Genomic DNA, 20186 nt, shown 5'->3' with positions numbered 1-20186 from the left:
GCAATAGGCAGGGAGAGTTGGGTTCTACACCTCAAAAGAGATTCCGAATGACAGACTGGTCGAACCTACTGTCACGTCGGCCATCCCTATCTGGGCTCCCCGGTATCACCCCCGGCTGGGCTGTCAAGAGACAAAAATCAGGGTCCTCAACCCTTAGCACCAGCAACCTGCAGAACCAGGGGTGATGGTCCCCTCAGGACCTGCCAACTCCCTGGGAGGATAAGACCGTCGCTGGACGCTCCGGGACTCTCTGCCTTCTCAGTCATCTTATGATTTTCTTTTTTTTTTTTTTTTTTTTTTTTTTTAAACTTAATAAAAGAAACCAAACAAAGCTCTGCAAGGCTATTTTTTTTTAATTTTTTTTTTTTAAGGATCAGCTCAGACTATGAGTAAAGCCACCCAGACCATCTGCAGGAGACAGAGTAATACTGGCAGACTGTGGGTGGCACCCTGGTATTTATGACAGAGCCAGTCAAATCTTGCTCTGTCTCCCATCTGCTGGTGCGGAGGCAAAACCCAGGAGTCTGGACTGATCCGGTACGTACAGGGAAAAGAGATTCCGAATGACAGACTGGTCGAACCTACTGTCACGTCGGCCATCCCTACCCAGACAGTACTGAAATGCGAATGTGTGGCGAGAACTCCAAGTCGCAGCCTTGCAGATCTCCTCCACGGGAACTGCTCGCAAGTGGCCCACTGACGTGGCCATGGTTCTGACAGAATAAAGCCTTGACATGACCCCCAAGATGCAGTCCCGCCTGGGCATACTAGGCAGTCCAGTTTCGGACCTGAATTTAATACAGAAACATCTTTGGAAGTATTAATCAATGAGATCCTTACAAAGACAGATCACAATTCATTATTTCTCTGCATTTTTTGCAAAAGTATTCAACCCTTTCAGACTAGTACTTGGGAGAATCACCTTTTGCTGCAATAACAGCTTTTAAGTCTGTTGGGGTAAGTTTCTACCAGCTTTGCACACTGTTTGGGAGTGATTTTTTGGCCATTCTTTGACAGATTTGCTCCAGGTTGGTTAGATGATGCTTATGGCCTATTTTCAAACAGTGTCACAGATTCTAGAGTGCGGCATCGGCTGAGGAACCTGACGCAATTAGGCCAGTCCTCTGGTGCTCAGAAGCTGGCTTCCAGTAAGCCAAGAGGTACACTGGCCTGGGAATTAGGGGAGAACTCCCTGTAGCTTAGGTCCTCATTGCTCAGAAAGCTTGGTATATTAGCAGCACAAAACTGGGGGGGGGGGGGGGGGGGAACCCCCAAGATCCTATAGGGCTAGCTATGTGTGGTTTGCGAGCCCCAACTCCTAGCAGGAGAGGCTTTGTGCCCTGCTTCCTGGCAGAGGAGGGCATAGCTCCAAGCCACCCTTAGTGGCTTGGAGCTATGCGCTTCTGCGTCATCTTGCAGGGTGAGACTCCTGTGCTACCTAGATACATCAGCTCCATTTCCCTATCTCAAGTCAGGCAAAATGAGTCCATGACATTGAGGAGATGTTTGTTGCCACAGACCTCAAAACCTGTGGCCACGATTTACCTACTTTTTTTTTTTTAACGAGTGCACTCCATGGCTCCACAGAGAAGCCCCTGCCATTGGTACCACTGAAAGAGGTAGCTTTGCAGCTCCCTTCCCTCCTTCAACAAGGTCCTTTTTATATGCTCAATCTCATGGGTTAGCAGCACAGCTTGCTTTCCCTTGGCATCCGGCTTTTACTGCTGCTTCTCCCAAGTCGGCTCTTTATTTTATTTTTTTTTTTAAACAGATAATAGGGGAGGAAGAGTAAGAGATGGGAAGAGTAAGAGACAGGATGAGCAAGAGACAGGGAAACTCGAGCACCTCCTGGGCTAAGGATAGCTGTCTGTTTCTCAGGTTGAGCACCACTGGAAACCACCCCTCCCCCACCAGGGTAATCAACCAGACCCCTCAGGGAACTGGTATCAACCCTGAGGGCGCCTGTGACCAGGGAACTCTTGGGAGGCACCACTCAATGGGAAAATCAGCCCTACAGAGCTGTTGTCTCGGAAGGCGTCGCTCACATTTACACATGCAGCACAAAAAAAATATGTCGACACTGTGAACCCGGATTGGACACAGTAGATTTCTCTCCCGCAGTCCCTGAAGCAGGCACATGCTGCCGAAACATGGCCAATGTCGGGCAGGCAGATCCGAACCCATAAGAAGAGACAAGGGCGGCAGCCTTGATAAGTATATGACAATAAGAACAGACAAGTGGGTCGGACAAGCAGCTAGGGAGAAGGGATTTTATAAGTAAAAAGTGAAAATAAGAAAAAAAGAATAAAGAAAAATAAGAAACATTAAAGCATGAATAATAAAGAGTAATACACGGGGCAAACGAGAAGGATAACTAAAAATTGGTTATCCTTGAACAGAGCCACCGTACAAAAAAAGACCACCAAGCAAGGTTTCCCTCGAATCAGTGGATGTTGGAGAATTGTTTGTGAAGGGAAATAGTTGGTATATGGAGAAAGAGAATACTGGCAGGCTGGTGTCAGCACGGATGCACACAAGTAGTGACATCAATGAGCCTATAAATCTGTCTCCATCTGCTGTTTGCCATGCATAATCCAACTGTCTGGACTGGTCGGACTGGATGAAGAGGAAAGGAATAATATATTTGAACAAAAAAGAAAGAAGTCAACGGAATAGTATCCAGAGGAAAAAAAAATGGAGTGTCAAGGAACAGGCACATTCATACTTTAGGAAATTTAACTGCTACTACTGCTTTAAGACCAAAAAAAAAAAAAAAAGGAATCGGCCCGAGGAAACACATAGCAAAGTGAATTTCAAACTGAAACAGAGATGCAGTTTTATGGTCAAACACTGCAGAATACATAAGCACTATAAAAGCTATTTTGTTCTCAATAGTGCTCAGTTGGGAGAGCGGAGGACTGTAGAGGTAATTCACTAACTGCTGATATTCTTAGGTCACTGGTTCGATTCCGGTCCGAAGGAGGAATTTTCTTAACAGAAACATGGGGGTAACCTGCACGGAGGAACGGCAGTTACTACCCTTAACAGAATCACGAGGATAACCTGCGTGGAGCGGCATTTACTATCATGGGGAGCTTGCTGGGCAGACTGAATGGACCATTTGGTCTTTTTCTGCCCTCATTACTATGTAAGAAAAAATGCTTCAGCTTAAAATGTTAAATATTCAATACAGTGTACCAACTCTTCAGTTATATGCTTGCTTTACTCTTCAGATCATCTGGTAACTAAATGATGAATAATTTTCCGTGATCACTAGGTGGCTGTGTGTGAGGAAGGACAGACAAGAAATGGATATGCCACCCCGACTCTCAACATGCTTCTGGTAAAGTCAGCCTCAGGATCAGCAGGTGAACGAGAATAAGATTCAGAAGCTGTCATGCAGTGTGCATGGCTGGACATCCTATCAGTAGATGCATGCACATTTCCAGAGCACTGTGACTGTAAAGTACATTAGGATACTTTCTAAACAAAAGTTGCTACAGAAATCCAATACTTATTTGCATGTGCGCAGTGTCTTAGCGGCACACCTACAAAGGCAAGAAAGCATAACCTTACTTGTTGTGACCATCAAACTGCCTTAATGCTGCTTTCCCACCAATATCAAAAAGCCGAACGGCACAATCCTCACTGCCAGCAACCAGCAGTCTTCCATCATCTCGAAATGAGCCGCAGTATGCTGTGTCTTTGAAGCGGGAGAAGGTTTTTATTGGTTCCTGAGAGTATCGACTGTAAATATGGATCTGCAAGAAGAATGGGCTGTTATCCCATCAGTTCGTGCTCACAGAAAGGCTAGAAACACACGGAAGGGTCTGCTCAAACTCACCCTTGTGGAAGCTGTGACTGCATAGTTATAGGGAGCAAGTGGAGAGAAGTCAACTTTGGTCACTGCACCAAACTCCTTGATCTGAATGGGAGTCTAAAGAAAGTGCAATACAATAACCATTAGCTTATTCTTCTGCACAGAATTAAGAGGCACAACAAACCTAAGTATTTGAGCTGAAAAACAAGCTTTCAAGCAAAAATTCTACGCTTTGCTATGGAGAAGCAAGTTATGACTTCATTTACCCTTCTTAATTGTAAACTGAACATGAGTGACATCCCTACTAGCATCACATGAACAGACATGAAGCCTTTAGCAAGTTAAAAAAAAAAAAAAAAAGGAAAACCGCATGCTGGCCATCTGAGCAGAAATTAGGCACTTTCACATGGTGCACACCTGACTTAGGCATACAGATGGAGAGATGCACAGATACGGCAATGCTAACAGAATCGGTCACTGTGAAATACACCTTAAAAAAAAAAATAATCCTTCAGTGTAGCTAAGTGCAAAGCTGGAATGGCTAATAACAGCACACAACAGAAGTCTTCAAGTACTGCCAGATAAGAGATGCACTCAACCTAGATTCAAAAGGAGATGGCCCAGGCTTGAAGAGGAAGCTTCTGCAGGAAAGAGGACTTGAATGACTTAACATATTAACTACTGTGTGCTCTGGAAATACTGTTACCCACGCTGAATCCTTGCTATGCTTCACTATCTTTATATGGGGATTCTGGTATATAAGATGCCTTATATCATCAATCAACAGGGGACAACTTCATCTGACCTTTCCACTATTCAACTGATGCCAACATCAAAAAATATCTAAGACATTTTGGTTTAAACCATAAGGGTCTCTGCTGTAGGTGCAGCTTAGATTTACCAGGGACTCTGGCCTAATAAAATGGTGCCAAGGGTTAATACAGACTTTTGGCTACAGCCGTCAAGCACTTAAGAGGTTAGACTGGCAAGGGTCTATGCTACACACCCATGGTAACTGACAGACAGCTCTTTCATCGTTTCTCAAGAAGTCCCCCAAATTGTAGAATTTTGTGATGTCCTCCCCACAGCATTAATCATATTGTATAAGCCCCTCAGTGAGACAGAGGGGACACAACTTATTTTAACACTATAAAGGCAAGTTTAATATATCCAAACACCTATCAAAGTGCACCACGTGCTAGTCCCTCTCTCAGAAGTGCCAGCAGTAGGCACCAGTCTTTGGTACAGAAATACTTAATGTGTTTCCCTGCACCATATTCCTAACCATGCTTCTTGCACAATAAATTCAAAATGCATCTTACACTGGACAGTCATTTCTTCTTTATGTGAAGTGAGTAAAATGCATACAGATACACTCCTTACCTTGTAACTCTTCCAGTACAAAGTGTCCTGTGTGATTTTCTCACCAAGTTTAGGGTAAGACTGAATAACTACAGGCTTGTAGCTAGCCATTTCTCAGAATGATTGAGTCTCCAAAACAAAACATGGGGCAGTCCTTTCATGCAAAACAATACAGTCCAAGCACACCCTAAAACAAAACGATAATGTTAGCAAAAAGCTAAATATATTGTTTCACATTTTAGTATAAAGCCAAATATCTTAAATTATGACTGCATGCAAACAAAAATATACACATCTAAGATATACTGATGCCAGCCTTTGTTGTGCATCAACAGTGTCTTGAAAGCAGCATTTACATTTAAAAAAAGCTATTACTAGAAGAATGGACCAGTGGGAACCCTACAATGAAAGTCAATATTTTTGCAAGTACAAGTAGATGCAAAAAACTCTCTCAAGCCCAATTAAGGATCTCAGTGCCAACACTCACACATTCTATATAGAGGTGATTTATGTGCTGGAAAAAAACGTCACTGGATCGCACAATCAATTTGGATGATTCAGACTTTTTCTGTATGTAAATCTCCCCTCTATGTAGAACACATGCATGAGGTGAGCCCTGCAAGACTGAATCAGGAGTAAAGTGAAACACACTGTGCCATAGCTTGGCACATCTCCTTCCTACTGTCTTTTGAATGCCCTCCATGTCTCACAATACACAGCCACCAGTGTAAAAACCCAAATCAGAGCAAGCTTTGGCAAGAAGTGGTTTTTAAAAAAAATATATTTTTAAATTAATTTAAAAGAAAAAAGTTTGTTTATTTTTTCTTTCAAACAAAATAACATGCATTCATACCAGGGGTCACAAACTCTGGTTCTTGAGAGTAGTAAACATTTTCAGGATATCCCTAATGAATATACATGAGATATTTGCATGCACACTACCTCAATTGTATGCAAATCAACATCATGCAGATTGATTAGGGGTATCCTGAAAACCTGACTGGTTTATTTAGTGTATTTAGCTCACTCCTTTTCATTGTAGCTCAAGATGAGTTACATTCAGGTGCAGTAGGCAATTTCCTTGTTCCCAGAGGGCTCACAATGTACCTGTAGCAACGGAGGGTGAAGTGACTTGCCCAAGGTCACAAGGAGTGGCAGTGGGATTTGAACCCTGGCCTCCCTAGTTCTCAGCCTAGGCTATTCCTAGCCCTTGAGGACAGGAGTTTGAGACCCCAGATTTATACAGTGATGTCATGTTTCCATTTCTTCTCACATTTCTGATTTTCTCAACTATTTCCTATGCTATCCCAGAGTCTCCCCTCCCCCATGCACTATACTTATATGTATCCTAATCCAGGGGTGGCCAAATCTGGTCCTCAAGAGCCACAAACAGACCTAGTTTTCAGGATATCCACAATGATTATGCATTGGATAGATTTGCATACAATGTAGGTGGTGCACGCAAACCTCTCTCATGCATGTTCATTGTGGATATCCTGAAAACCTGACTTGTTTGTGGCTCTCGAGGACCAGAGTTAGCCACCCCTGTCATAACCTTTTTGGCAGCAGGGCATGGCATCTCTCTGCTCTTACTCCCATACAACATACAAAGATAACTAAGATACATAAGCAATAGTTTACAGTTGACAGCACCCCAACACTCCAAACCTAACCCTCAATTCCCCCCTATCCCCCTTGAGCCACAGAATGTAAAGCATGGACACCATCCCTGAATAGGACCATTAAATTATCAGCTGGCAGATCACACAGAAGCATCTGAGGTTTATTTGCCATGGTATTATCAAGATCCATCCATGAAATTCACTGTCCCTTTATGGGCAAAAGTCCTAAGCCACATCCTCATTCTCTTTCACGCCTTGTAATCCAGCCGGGATGTCAAACCGTTTCCCTCTCTCATAAATTTGACAATACCTCAAGTGTCTATTCACCTGCCACATTCAATGTAAGCGTCTCTTCCTCTTTGAAGATCTTCCTCCTATTTGATGATTTCTTGGTACAATTTCTACTACAAAGGTCTCTTTGCTCCCACTCTCTCTGAAGTTCATTCTGATCTTTAAAACTAGGGCTTCCGTAAACTGTCATGGTGACCCCATACAAACAGTCTGGTTTCTAGGGTATCCACAATTAATATGTATAAGATATATTTGCATATACTTGGGTCTCAAATATATGCACAGGGCCCACAAGACTGTTGTGAGTGAGCAAAATGTACAAGTATCGAAAGAGGAAACAGGTACATTTAGGGATATAGGAAACGTGCTTTGTGATTGATCCTCCACCCCCCAGCCCTGTGTTCCTAGGTGGTAACTGGATTGGTCAAGCAGGACTCAAGGAAAGAAAATTATCAGGTAAGAATAATTTTAACCTTCCTTTTCTTCCTGCTAGACTAATCATCTCGTATGGGAGTTACAAAAGCTACTTCTTGCTTGGGCGGGCAGAAGCCAGGGCTGCCTAGATAATTCCTGCTACAAGACAGTATCTGCTTTGGCCTATGAGTCTGACCTGTAATGTTTATTTATTTATTTATTTATTTTTAATTTTTATATACCGGAATTCCTGTATGCAATACAAATCAATCCGGTTTACAAGTAACAAAAAAGGTTGCCCTGGTCTGGGAGGTTAGACCGGGGTTATTTACATAGAACATTGAACAGTAACAATCAACCATTGAACATTATTACATTATTACAAGGAACATTGCAAGTAACTATAAATATTTAACAAATGACAAATAACCTTTAATGAAAGAATGCAAGGATGGCCAGGCAGCTGACTTACAAATTTCCTTCTTGGCGGCTGCCTCTGCCCAGGACGATGCTTGCACCCTTGTAGAATGAGCCTGATGCCCTGCCGGGATCTGCAATTGCTTCCCTAACCCAACAGGCTATGGTGGCTGCCTCTTCCTTCCAGGCACTGCCAAACAAGACATATATATCCCTGTGTGCTTTCCTAAAGGAATTTGTCACATTCAGATATCTCAACAAAATCTGACATGCATCTAATAGATAAGACACCTGTCCTTTCTCCGACAGTCCTCACTATTGAAGAGTGGAAGGGATAGCACCTGATTTATATGAAATGCTAAGACCATTTAGGGTAGGAATGAGATACCTGGCCAAAAGGTGACCAAATCCTACGAAAATACTAAATAAGGATTCCTGCATGATAGAACCTGAAGCTCTGAGATGCACCTGGTCCAGCAGATTGCCACAAAGAAGGAAGCCTTCAGTGACAGGTCCTTAATAGATGGCTGTTTTAGTGGCACGAAGGCAGAAAGCTTATTCAATAAACAGGTTGGAAACAGCCATCAGGCTGGTTCTGCAGCATTTCTTTCCTCTAGTAAGAGGGGAAGGTAGTCTGGGTTCAGTCAGACAATGCCATGGCAGTAACTTATATTATTAGCATAGGAGGCAACCTGGCTGCTTGAGTGGGCAGAGAAGCATCTTGCCTTGTTCAGTTCCGTTGGGTCCTCTCTCTCTGGCAATGAGCACTCTACCCTCTCAGGCTGGCATCTGTTATGACCATCATGCGGGGGGGGGGGGGGGGGGGGAAGGAGGGAGGGAGGGGGCTTCCAGGGTTATGTCCTTTTGGAGGTTTAAATGTTATGCCTACCAATCCAGTCTGCTCTTGATCCTGGAGGGGAGTGAGTGCCAGCGCTGGTAGTCCTGGAATGCAGGTGACCAACGTGCAAGCTGGGTCTTTTGGAGAAGCTGCATATGGGCTCTGGCCCATGGAAACACTTCCAGCATTGCTGCCAGAAGACCTAGAAGATGGAGGTAAACCCATGCTCTGGGACCCTCCTGTGTCTGAAACTCTTAAACACCCAGTCTATTATAGTTTGGACATTCTGGTGGAAGTCGCCTCTGTCCTATGTTGAAACAGGCCCCTAGAAACTCCAGTGTTTGTGATGGGTCTAAGTTGCTCTTTGAGAAGTTTACCACCCAGCCCAACTGCTGAAGGAGGTGGTAACTACTTTGGAGGTTTGTCTGCCTTCTTAAGAAGACTTGGTTCTTATAAGCCAATCATCCAAATACGGGTGCACCATAAAGCCTTGCACTCACAGGGCTGCCACCACTACCACCATGACCTTGGTAAAGGTCCTGGGAGCAGCTGCCGGACTGAAGGGCAAAGCTTAAAACCGAAAATGCTCACACAACACACAGAACCTTAGTGAGACTGCAGGATGGGAGTATTGCTACGTATTCTCCTGGCCTTATTGATGCCATCACCGACTGCAGAGTCTCCATTTGGAAATGGGGTACATACAAACATCTGTTGACCTCTTTGAGGGCCAACACTGAGCAGAAGGATTCATCTTTATTTAGCACCACGAAAGAGTAAGTTCAGTGACCCCCTCTCTTATGATTGCTTATAGATGCTGCAATTTCATTAATGCCCCTTGACTGCTTCTATTTTGAGAGGGAAAGCGTAGGGGGAGATTACAAAGACATCTGGGGCAAGTTTTCTGCACTCAGGGGTATATCCCCTTCGCACAATGTCCAGGACCCACTGGTCTGAAGTGATTCAGGTCCACTCTGTAGTACCTCAGCAGGCATCCTCCTACTGGGACTATCTCCAGGGGGATCATCTGGGAGTCATTGAGTTGAAAGGTTGCCAGCTGCAGGTGGCTCTGCCTTCACCTTTCTTGTACCCTGAAAGGTTCACCCCTACTTTGAACATCCGAAGAGGGCCGCCTTGTGATTTTATACCTGCGCCAATCTCAGAAGCGTCGAGTCCTGAAACTCCGTGCCCCTGTGCGAGTCCTATCCTTTACCAGTGCCCTCGTGAGAGTCCTATCCTTCACCAGTTTTTCTAAGTACTCTCCAAAAAGGAGATTACCCTTGAAAGTTAATTTGCAAAGGTGTGACTTCGATACTAAGTCTGCTGCCCAGCTGTGCAGCCATAGAAGCCTTCTGGACTCTAATCCTGAGGCCAGAGCCCAAAAGGACACTCTCACTAAGCTGTATATATAATCAGCCAAAAATGCTATGGCTGATTTAGGTGGGATAATTCTGGCCTATCAGGGTTGCTGGATCCAATGAAAGGCATTTCAGGCCACATAGACCCCACAAATGGAGGAATGCAGGGCCACTGCACCTGTTGTAAAAGCCCATTGAACAGTTGCCTCTATTTTACTATCTTGGGGATCCTTGAGCACTAACCCCACTTCTATGGGAATGGTCATCTTCTATATGACTGCTGCAATTGGTGCTGTGACACAAGAGATTCTCGGGAGGCTGTTATTTTCCTCCAGTTGCAGAGGGTAAATCTTACTCAGAGTTCTTTCCCCTTTTAACACCCCTCCTCTCCCATGTAGGGTGTTCCATTCCATAAGAGCTATACGCCTTAGAGCGCTGTGCAATGGGAATGCCCTTGACAGCCTTCTAATGCTCTGAAGAATAGGATCTCCCTCAACCGGTTCTTTCATGGAAGCATCTGACATCCTCAGTTATACCAAAAGTAAGGGCTGCCCGCTCTTCTTTCTGGAATAAGTGGACTACGGTGGCATCTTCGTCCTCTTCTGAGAACTCCCTTTCTTCTTGTGAATCCTCTGGAGAGCCCAGAGAAGAGTTCACATTAGACCATGAAACTTCTCTAAAGGCATGGGTGCTCAAATGCCCCATAGGTAGAGGTTCTGAGCCTTCCCTAGGCCTCTTGGCAGATGCTGCCAGGGGGCAAAAGGTGTCCCTTGGGGATTCAGTTCTGCAGGTCTGTACATGGACATACATGTGTTATGATGGCCATAATAAAGTCTGTAGAAAAAATTTCCTGCCAGGGTTCAAGTGCCCCTTTGGGCTCTTTGAGGGGGTGAGCTCTTTCCCATCAGTGATCCCCCATTGGGGCTACCAACCAACATGGCTTCAAAGGGAAGAGGGCTATCCCCCACACCTCCAGAAAGACAGGGCTGTCTTGCTCCAATGGCAGCTGTCCTGGCTCAAATCAGGGAATTTGCTCTCAATTGCTCTTCCCTTGGCCAAGGGGCTGCATCTCCATTCGGGATCTACTTGGCCCTGCACACTGCATACATCCTCCCTCTATGCACAGCTGCAAAACCCTAGTGAGCCCACAGGAAAGAAGGCAAATGCTGCTGCGGTGAGTAAACTTCCCCTTCCCTGCAGCAAATGAGCAATTCTTTCTCCTGCCCTCTCAGCTGTGCCGCAGCAAGCTGAGAATGCTTTCAATTCTCAGTGTTGTCACTGAAACAATATTTCCAGCAATAGACTGCCCTTCTCCATGTAACAAAAAGCACAGTCACTACTCACCACTTCCAGGGATGTCTCTGCAGGCTAATGCAGTCCCAGTTTTCTCTCACTTTTGCTCACTGAGCTAGCAAGCTTGGGTGGTTAGCTGAGAAAGGAGGATTGGGGGAGGAGAAAGAGCAAAATTACTGACCTTTTTTCTTAGTTTACGAGTACTGAGGGATCTGTGGGAGTTTGTAACCCAAAAGCATGGATGCTTTCGCAGCAATCACTATTAGCAGCAACATGGGCTGCTTACAGGAGGGGGTTAAAAAAGAATGAGGTAGTTGGTAACAGACACCATATTAATACAGATTTAGGGCATGCTGGCTGTCATATGCAATTAACTATTTGGAGGTTAGATTGTTTAGAGTAGCTTGCACTTTTGCCTTCTTTGGGGCATTCTACATTGGCAAACTAGCCCCAACAGCCTTTTACTCAGCAATATTCCCATCCTGGATGGCAAAATTTGTATTTACCAGATAATTTCCTTTCCTTTAGTCCTAGCAGACAAGTCCACACCTGCAGGATTCTCCTGTGTATCAGTAGGTGGAGGCAGAGAATGCTCCCATGTTTCTTTATGTCACTCATGCTATATATCCCTGGATAACTGGGTAGTTCCCTCAGTAGCCTCTTGCCATATCCTATTAGGCTGAAGTTCCACATTCCTTAGTCTCCCCTTCTTTCTCCATTTTTTTTTGAAGAGTACTTGGACTGCTTTGCTAGGACTAAAGGAAAGGAAATTATCTGGTAAGTACAAATTTCACTTTCCTTTTCATCCTGCAGACCAGTCCACACCTGTAGGATGTACCCGAGCAGTATCTAGTTTGAGTAGGACATGGCCTGTGGCCCCCAGCATCATTTTACTAAACTTCAATTACTATTCTACCTGCAGGTCTAGCTTGTAATATTTTGCCAATATATCCCAGGAGGACCAAGTAGCTGTACTATAGACATTCTGAGGTGTTGCCGCCTTGCTCTCTGCCCAAGAGTTTGCTTATGCCTTTGTAGAATAAGCACACAAAGACCTCGGGGCCTGCTTCCCCTGTCCAATATATGCTACTACTATCGCTTCTCCTTAATCCAGCGTGCAATTGAGGGTTTAGATACTACCTGGCCCCTTCTTTGGCCTTCTAACAGGACAGGTATCCTGTCTGTCTTTCTGAACTTATTGGTAACCCTTAAGTAATGTAACAGCACCCTTTGATCATCTAGTGGGTGAGGTTCCCCCCTGTCTTTCCCACCTCAGTTCTTGACAGAGCTGGTAAAACAATTTCTTGGTTTGAGTGAAACTCTGACAGTACCTTAGCCTAATGACTATCTTGTCCCTGTGAATCAACAGGTAGGACTCCCTACAGAATAGGGCCTGGATTTCCGAAACCCTTCTAGCTGAGCATATTGCTACTAGAAAGACTGCCTTTAATGCAAGGTTTTTAGTGATGCCACTCCGAGCGGTTCAAAGGGTGCCTTGGATAAAGGTCTTTAGCATCACGTTAAGATCCTATGTGGGTATCACCTGGTACTTCGGCAGCCCCATGTACTATGTCAGGGTGAGGCCGTAGCAAGCTTCCTTGCACTCAGTCCCTAAAACAATCCAACACTGTCACCTGCACTTTGAGAGCAAGTTCAGAGCCAATCCTTTCTCCAGGCCATCCTGCAGAAATTGCAAGATCTCCCTTATTTGTGCTGCTTCCAGGGAGATCTCTCCTTTTGCACCATTCTTGAAAAACCTTCCAGACTCTATCATATGCCCAGAAGGTGGAATGCTTTCTAGACCTCAAAATGTTGGCCATTACTGCCCCTGAACAGCCTTTTTTCTCTGGTCTATCCCTCGCAAGAGCTAAGTTGTAAGATATGGATCTGAATTTCCACAAGCAACTGGGCCCTGCCTGAGTAGATTCTTGGCCTTCCCCAGTGTGTTTCTATTTAACCTCACTAGGTCTGCAAACCACGGTCTTCTGGGCCAGTCTGGTGATACTAGATTGATCCAGCTCTCATGTTACTCCGCTTTCCTCAGTATCCTTGATATCAAGAACCATTGTGGGAACATGTACAGTAGCTGGTCTACTGGCCATGGCTGGACTAGGGCATCTATTCCTTTTGACCCCTGTTCCTGATGCCTGCTGAAAAACAAACATTGCCTTGGCATTCCTCCTGGTTGCCATCAAGTCCCATTCTGACCTTCCCCATCTTCCCACCACTCTTGTGAATGCCTCTTCCACTAGTTCCCTAGTGTGCCTGCTGAGGTAGTCTGCTTTCACATTCTCCTTCCCTACTATGTAACTGGCCGTCAGCCCCATCAAGGTTTGATTCTGCCCAGTTCATTAGCTGTTTCACCTCTTTCTCTAACTGCCAACTCCATGTACCTCCTTGCCTGTTTATTTAGGACATTGCTGTGGTGCTGACAGAACTCTTACTGGCCTTGCTCTCACCCTGGGGCTTAAATCCCCAAGCTCTCAACTCCAACAGGTCTGTTGAGGCCTCCCTCTCCTTGGATGACCATTTGCCTTGCACCGCCTGCACTTCGAAGTGTGCTCCCCAGCCTAACCTGCTGGCATCTAAGAACATAAGAATATGCCATACTGGGTCAGACCAAGGGCCCATCAAGCCCAGCATCCTGTCTCCAACAGTGGCCAATCCAGGGCAGAAGAACCTGCAAGTACCCAAAAACTAAGTCTACTCCATGTTACCGCTGCCAGTAATAGCAGCGGCCACCCTGGTGGGACTAGGCTGACCCCTGCCAATAAGTTATCTTCTACCAGCCACCAGTGTAAGCTGGCCTTGGCCTCGCCGGTCAGTCTGAGCCTTTTCCCATATTTTTAACTGATGGGGTTCCATCATGAGCGTAGTGCTCTCTGTAGCGGGCGCATATGAGCTTTCGTCCATGGTGCTCTCTCTATGGTTGCTGAAAGATTCCTTACCTGGTATCTTAGCTTGTCTGCCATTTCCTGCATTAAGAATACCTTTGCCTACTCAGTGTCGAACAGGGTTCCTAGGTAGACCAATCTCTGGGATGGCTGCAAGTTGTTCTTGAGTTCATTTTCTAACCTAACACCTTGAGGAGCACCCTCACTCTCCTTGTGAAGCTCCTGCTTTTCTCCTCTGACCTAGGTGCACTGGAATACCTTCCCTCCTTAGCGTTGCTGCCACTACCACCATCACCTTCGTGAAGATTCTTGGCACTGTAGCTAGTCCAAAGGGTGGTGCTTTGAACTGACAGTGGTCTCCAAGCACTACAAACCTCAAATACTTCCAATGTGTCTCTCTCATAGATATATGGATAAGCCTCTGACAGGTCCAGAGCAGTCAGGAATTCTCCCTTCCTGACTGCCACTATGGCTGACCTCAATGTTTCCATCCTGAGCCTTCGAACTTTGAAGGCTCTGTTTACTCTCTTCAGATCTAACACTGGGCAAAAAGTCCCTTCTTTTTTGGGGACCAGAAAGTATAGGGAGTTGCAACCTGCTCCCTCTCCAAGGCTGGTACTGGCACTATCACATCTACTGCTACCAGCTTGTCTAAGGTTTCCCTAATTGCTTTGCGCTTCTCTTGGGACCTACATGGTGATATTAGAAAACATTTCTGGTACTGGGGTGGCCAACTCCAGGGCACCCCCCTAGGCGGATTACCTCCAGGATCCACCTGTCCCTGGGTGACTTGGCTGCCTCTGTTGGGGGTCTACATCCTTTATTACTTGGCAACCTCGCCAGTCTACACCCTCTAAACTCCTTGGTTTTTAACCTGAATGGTCTTGTTGGTCACCTAGTCCTATCCTCTGGAAGTCTCTGTGGCTTTATGTCGACTAGACTTTTCATTAAGGTGACTAGCTCCTTTCCAAACAGGAGGTGTCCTTTAAAGGGCAAGATTCTAAGCCTCGCTTTTGAGGGCACATCTGCCACCCAATTCCTAAGCCACAAGAACCTCCTTGCCAATACCACAGACGCCATCTGCTTGACAGAGGTTCTAAATAAATCATAAAATGTATCTGCTAAGAAGGCTGTCCCTGACCCTATTCTGGCCATATTCTCCCCCTGGGCTCTCTTCCATGCCTAGCATTTCCTCTTGGAGCTGCTGAAGCCATTTGACTATTGCTCTGGCTATATAGTCTCCACAAACAGCTGCTTGCAGAGACAAAGGGGAAATTATTACTTACCTGATAATTTTGTTTTCCTTAATGTAGATAGTAGGACTCAGGTCCAGTGGGTTATACACCTCTGCCAGCAGATGGAGCAAACTGACAACACAGTATATCTACTTCTGCAGTGACATCAGCCTGCCAGTATTCTCTTCAAAAGCAACTGTGGACAGACTAGCAAAAAACTTGATTAAAAACAGTCAACTATTATTGTACTCAAACAAGAAACACTGAACCCTAATCCAAGAACTGGATGAATTTACCAGTAATTCCAGGAACACGTAGCTCCACAGGAGGATCATTAACACAATCATTCAGCAGCCAAAGGCAGGAAGCTGGGTCCATCTGTCTACACTAAGGAAAAAATGAAATTATCAGGTAAATGGTAATTTCTCCTTTCCTAGTATGTAGACAGTTGGACTCAGGACCAGTGGGATATTCCCAAGTTACTTCCGAATAGGGTGGGAAGCTGCCCGCAGTCCAATCAACACCGCATGTGCAAAGGCTGCATCCTTCCGGGTCTGCACATCCAAACGATAATACCTAGAAAAAATGTGTAAGGAGGGCCACATCGCAGCTTGACTAATGTCGACAGCAGACAACAATCTAACCTCTGCCCATGACACTGCCTGAGCCCTAGTGAAATGAGCCTAACCTAAGTAGGCAACGGCTTTTCAGCATCCACATATGCAGCCGTGACTACCTCCTTAATCCAGCAAACTATTGTAGCCCGCAAACCTGGCTTGCCGTGCTTTCCTCCACCATGAAGAACAGACTATCTGTCTTTCGAAAGGTTTAGAAACCTCCAGATACCACACAACATGTCTCTTGACAGCCAAGGGACACAAGCAGCAATACACTTCTGCATCTCTGTCCTTATCCAAGGACAGCAAGGAAATTAACTGATTTAAGTAAAATCTGAGACCACTTTAGGCAAGAAAGAGGGAACAGTATGCAACTGTATTGATCCTGAAGTCACCCAAAGGAACGGCTCCCAGCAAGACAAGGCCTGCAACTCAGAAATTTGATGCACAGAACATATCGCCACCAGAAACACTGTTTTCAAGGTCAATAACCACAAGGAAAGGCTACACAGCAGTTGAAATGTAGGACCTGCCAAGAAATCCAACACCAGGTTAAGACTCCACAAGGGAACCAGTAACCACAAGGGAGGACGAAGATGTTTCACTCCCTTCAAGAAACGGCCCACATCAGGATGAGATAAGGATTCACCATTCACCTGGCCCCTGAAACAGGCAAGAGCCGCAACTCTTTATTTAACCCATCCTGCAAAAATTCCAAAATGAGCGGGATCTTAACTGATTGAGGAAAAACACCTCGATCCTCACACCAAGCCTCAAACACTCGCCAAACCTGCACATAGGCTAAGGAAGTAGAGAACTTTCAAGCTCGTAGCAAGGTGGTAATCACCACAAAAGAATATCCACGCTTCACCAAGCGAGCCCTCTCAAAGGCCAAACCATAAGTCAAATCCAGAGTCGGATCTTCTGACCAGACCTGCCCAAGAGCATCGATACCCAAGGACCTCTGATCTCTCCTGCGACTGAAGAATCAAGGAACCTCTTCATTGCGAGAAGTCGCTAGCAGGTCTAAGAACAGAAAGCCCCAGCAATCCACCATCAGCTGAAATGTCTCGTCCGACAATACCCATTCTCCTGGCTCTAGATTCTCCTGCTGAGAAAGTCTGCTCTTATGTTGCTTTTCCTGCAGTGTGAGAGGCCAAGATCACATGGAGATGCCCTTCCACCCATTCTATAAGTTAGTATATTTCCTGTGATACCTGCTGGCTCTTGATTCCTCCCTGCCAATTTATGTAAGCCACCATTGTTGTATTGTCCGACATTACTCAAACCGCTTGACCCTGCAGCCTGACTCTGAAATGCAAGCATGCCAACTGGACCACCCAGGCTTCTAGGTGATTAATGCTCCAGAGGGACTCTTCGGTATTCCAGCGACCTTGCGCCATTAGCTGACAGTGAGCTCCCCAACCCTGAAAACTTGCATCTGTCGCGAGTATCAACCAGTCCGACAAAGTCAGGGAAACTACCTCTCTCAAATGATCCTCCTGCAGCCACCACTGGAGGTAAGAGCAGGACTATTCGGTTCGGCAAGTGGAGCTGAATCAATAGTCCTGAGACTGTGGGCTCCAAAGAGACAGCAGGGAGTGCTGAAGAGGACACATATACACTCTCACTCATGGCTCTACTTCCAGAGTTGCAACCAGCAGAGTACCTGCAGATAGGCCCACACTGTTGGGCGTATAGTGTTCATCAAAAGACGCACCTGCGACATCAACTTCTGAATCCGAACTGTTTCCTGCTTCCTGTCAAACCGAACACCCAGATACTTCAATGATTAGGATGGCTGAAGGCTGCTCTTGGTTAGGTTCACCACACAACCAAGCTCCTGCAACAAGGTGATCAACTCACGGGTCACCAGGCAGCTCTCTTCCAGAGACTTGGCTCGAATCAGACAGACATCCAAATTCAGGTATACTAAGATTCCATCATCTCTCAATTCTGCTGTCACCACCATCGTAACCTTGGCGAGTGTTCTGGGAGCGGTGTCTAAACCAAAAGGCAGCGCCCAAAACTGAAAATGGCACCCCAACACCGCAAAACGCAGAAAACGTCAGTGTTCCAATCGGATGGGGATGTGGAGGTAGGCTTCTGACAGATCCAGGAAGGTCAGAAATTCCACCAACTGCACAGCCATTATCACTGAGCCCAAGGTTTCCATGAGAAAATAAGTCACCCGCAAATGACGGTTGATTCCTTTGAGATCCAGGACACGACAAAAGGAGCCTGCCTTCTTTGGCACAACAAACTAAATGGAATATTGCCCCATACTTTCTTGAGACGTAGGAACTGGAACCACAGACCTCAGACTGAGGAGTCTTGACAGCGTAGATTCCATTGCCTGCTTCTTCTGCAGGGAGTGGCAAGGAGACATCATAAACACATCCCAAGGGACGCTGCGAAATTCCAGCGCATATCCTTCTCATATCATCTCTAGGACACACTGATCCGATGTGATCTCGACCCACCTCTGATAAAAGAGAAAGCGACGTCCCCCTATCTCTTGTTCTCGAGGGTGGGTCAACAAACCTTCATTGTGAGGATCTGCTACCCGAGCCCATGCCTCACTTAGGCTGTCTGGGACAAAAAGGACTGAGACCTGCTGAAAGGACAAGTCCTCTGCAGGAACAAAACCACTTTGAATCCCTGAGATGACCCCTCATACCAAAGGGGCACTGCAACTGCTTCTTATCCTCCAGCAACTGATGAACCAGTAATATGCCCCACTTACTGGCCATTTTCTCCAACTCGCTCCCAAACAAGAGCGAGCTTTTAAAAGGCAATTTCCTAAGATTAGCCTTGGAGGTCACATCAGCCAATCAATTTCGTAGCCATAATGGATGCCTGGCTGCTAATATTGAAGCCACTCTTCTAGCCAAAGTATGGCCCAAATCGCAGCCCGCATCTGCTTAAAAGGAGGCAGCGGATTCCATAACTGCCCTGGAATTCACTCCAGAATCATCAACTTCTTGAGAGAGAAATAGACAAGAGCAAGCCACTAGGACACAACAGGAAGCTATCTGCAATGTCATTGCCACTGCTTTAAATGTTTGCTTAAGGATGGCCTTAATCCTATCATGCACATCCTTCTAGGCCACTCCTCCTCCACGGAGATAGTCATCTATTTAGAGACGATACAGACAAGTGCATCCACTTTCGGAAAACACAGACACTTTCTCACCACTAGATACAGGAGGTACAGGGCTTCCAATGTCCCACCCCCTTTGAAATTTGCCTCCGGAGCGTCCAATTCAAGATCAATCAATTCCTGAATGGCTTCCACAACAGGGAAAAAAGAAAAGGCTTTATGCAAGGAAACCAAAATGCAACCTTCCCCAGGTGCTCCCAGCATCTTCAAAGACTGGGAAATCAGGGCTGGCAGTTCATCTCTAGGAAAGAATCACAACATAGTCCTATTCGGTTCCAGTCCCGGAGGAATTTCCCCATCTTCCAGAGAGTCAGGATCTGCCTCATCAGTGCTATCCAAATTCCTGTCAGAAATACCCACAGCTAACCAAGGTGTGCTTCAGTGCTTAAACATAGTTCCGGAAGAGGGAGGGGCCACTGCCTGAGGAATCTGACCTGACAGGATTGAGCAGGCTGAGGACTGCACCTGAAGAAAAGATTGCAATCCTTGAAAAAATTTTTACCCAAGAAAAGGCAGAAGGAACCATGCCAAAACCAGAAGCTACTAGTATGGGGCCCACTGAGCTGCCTTCCCCTGCGGAGGAACCAATCAAGGGAGTTCCAGGGTCAGGCATTCCTCCGGACAAGTCCTTAACCTGGCCATCATCAGGCTGGGAAGAACCACACATAGCAAAATCAGAAGAAGATAATTCCCCCTGAGCCTCTAAGCAGCGCTGACACATTAGAGGGCACTCCAGGCTGAGATGCCCGAATATGACAGGCAACACAGAGAGAAAGGCGCTTAGGTTTCTGGCACCGTTAATTCGTCAGTACGCTTAACATGTAACTGAAGATGTGCATTCAGCTGAGTCACGCTGAAAAAA

At 45.8% G+C, this 20186-nt stretch overlaps 1 protein-coding gene across 2 annotated transcripts in view; it reads right to left on the bottom strand.

The window, feature by feature from the left end:
- UTP15 (UTP15 small subunit processome component) overlaps positions 1-20186 on the bottom strand; it is a 104798-nt gene that overhangs the window by 79220 nt on the left and 5392 nt on the right. The window contains exons 2-5 of one of the 2 annotated variants that reach the window (XM_029574857.1): positions 11467-11551; positions 5204-5369; positions 3845-3937; positions 3577-3761 (exon numbers count right to left, since the gene is read on the bottom strand). In XM_029574857.1, the coding sequence (XP_029430717.1) occupies positions 3577-3761; positions 3845-3937; positions 5204-5293 (368 nt within the window). In that variant the 5' untranslated portion in view covers positions 5294-5369; positions 11467-11551. The remainder of the gene's footprint in view (positions 1-3576; positions 3762-3844; positions 3938-5203; positions 5370-11466; positions 11552-20186) is intronic. The other variant, XM_029574853.1, reaches the window with a different exon arrangement.

The sequence above is a fragment of the Rhinatrema bivittatum genome, chromosome 1 (assembly GCF_901001135.1).
Source record: "Rhinatrema bivittatum chromosome 1, aRhiBiv1.1, whole genome shotgun sequence".
NCBI classification, from domain to species: Eukaryota; Metazoa; Chordata; class Amphibia; order Gymnophiona; family Rhinatrematidae; genus Rhinatrema; species Rhinatrema bivittatum.
Note: the sequence above shows the minus strand (reverse complement) of the source record. Positions and strands in the feature narration are given on the sequence as shown.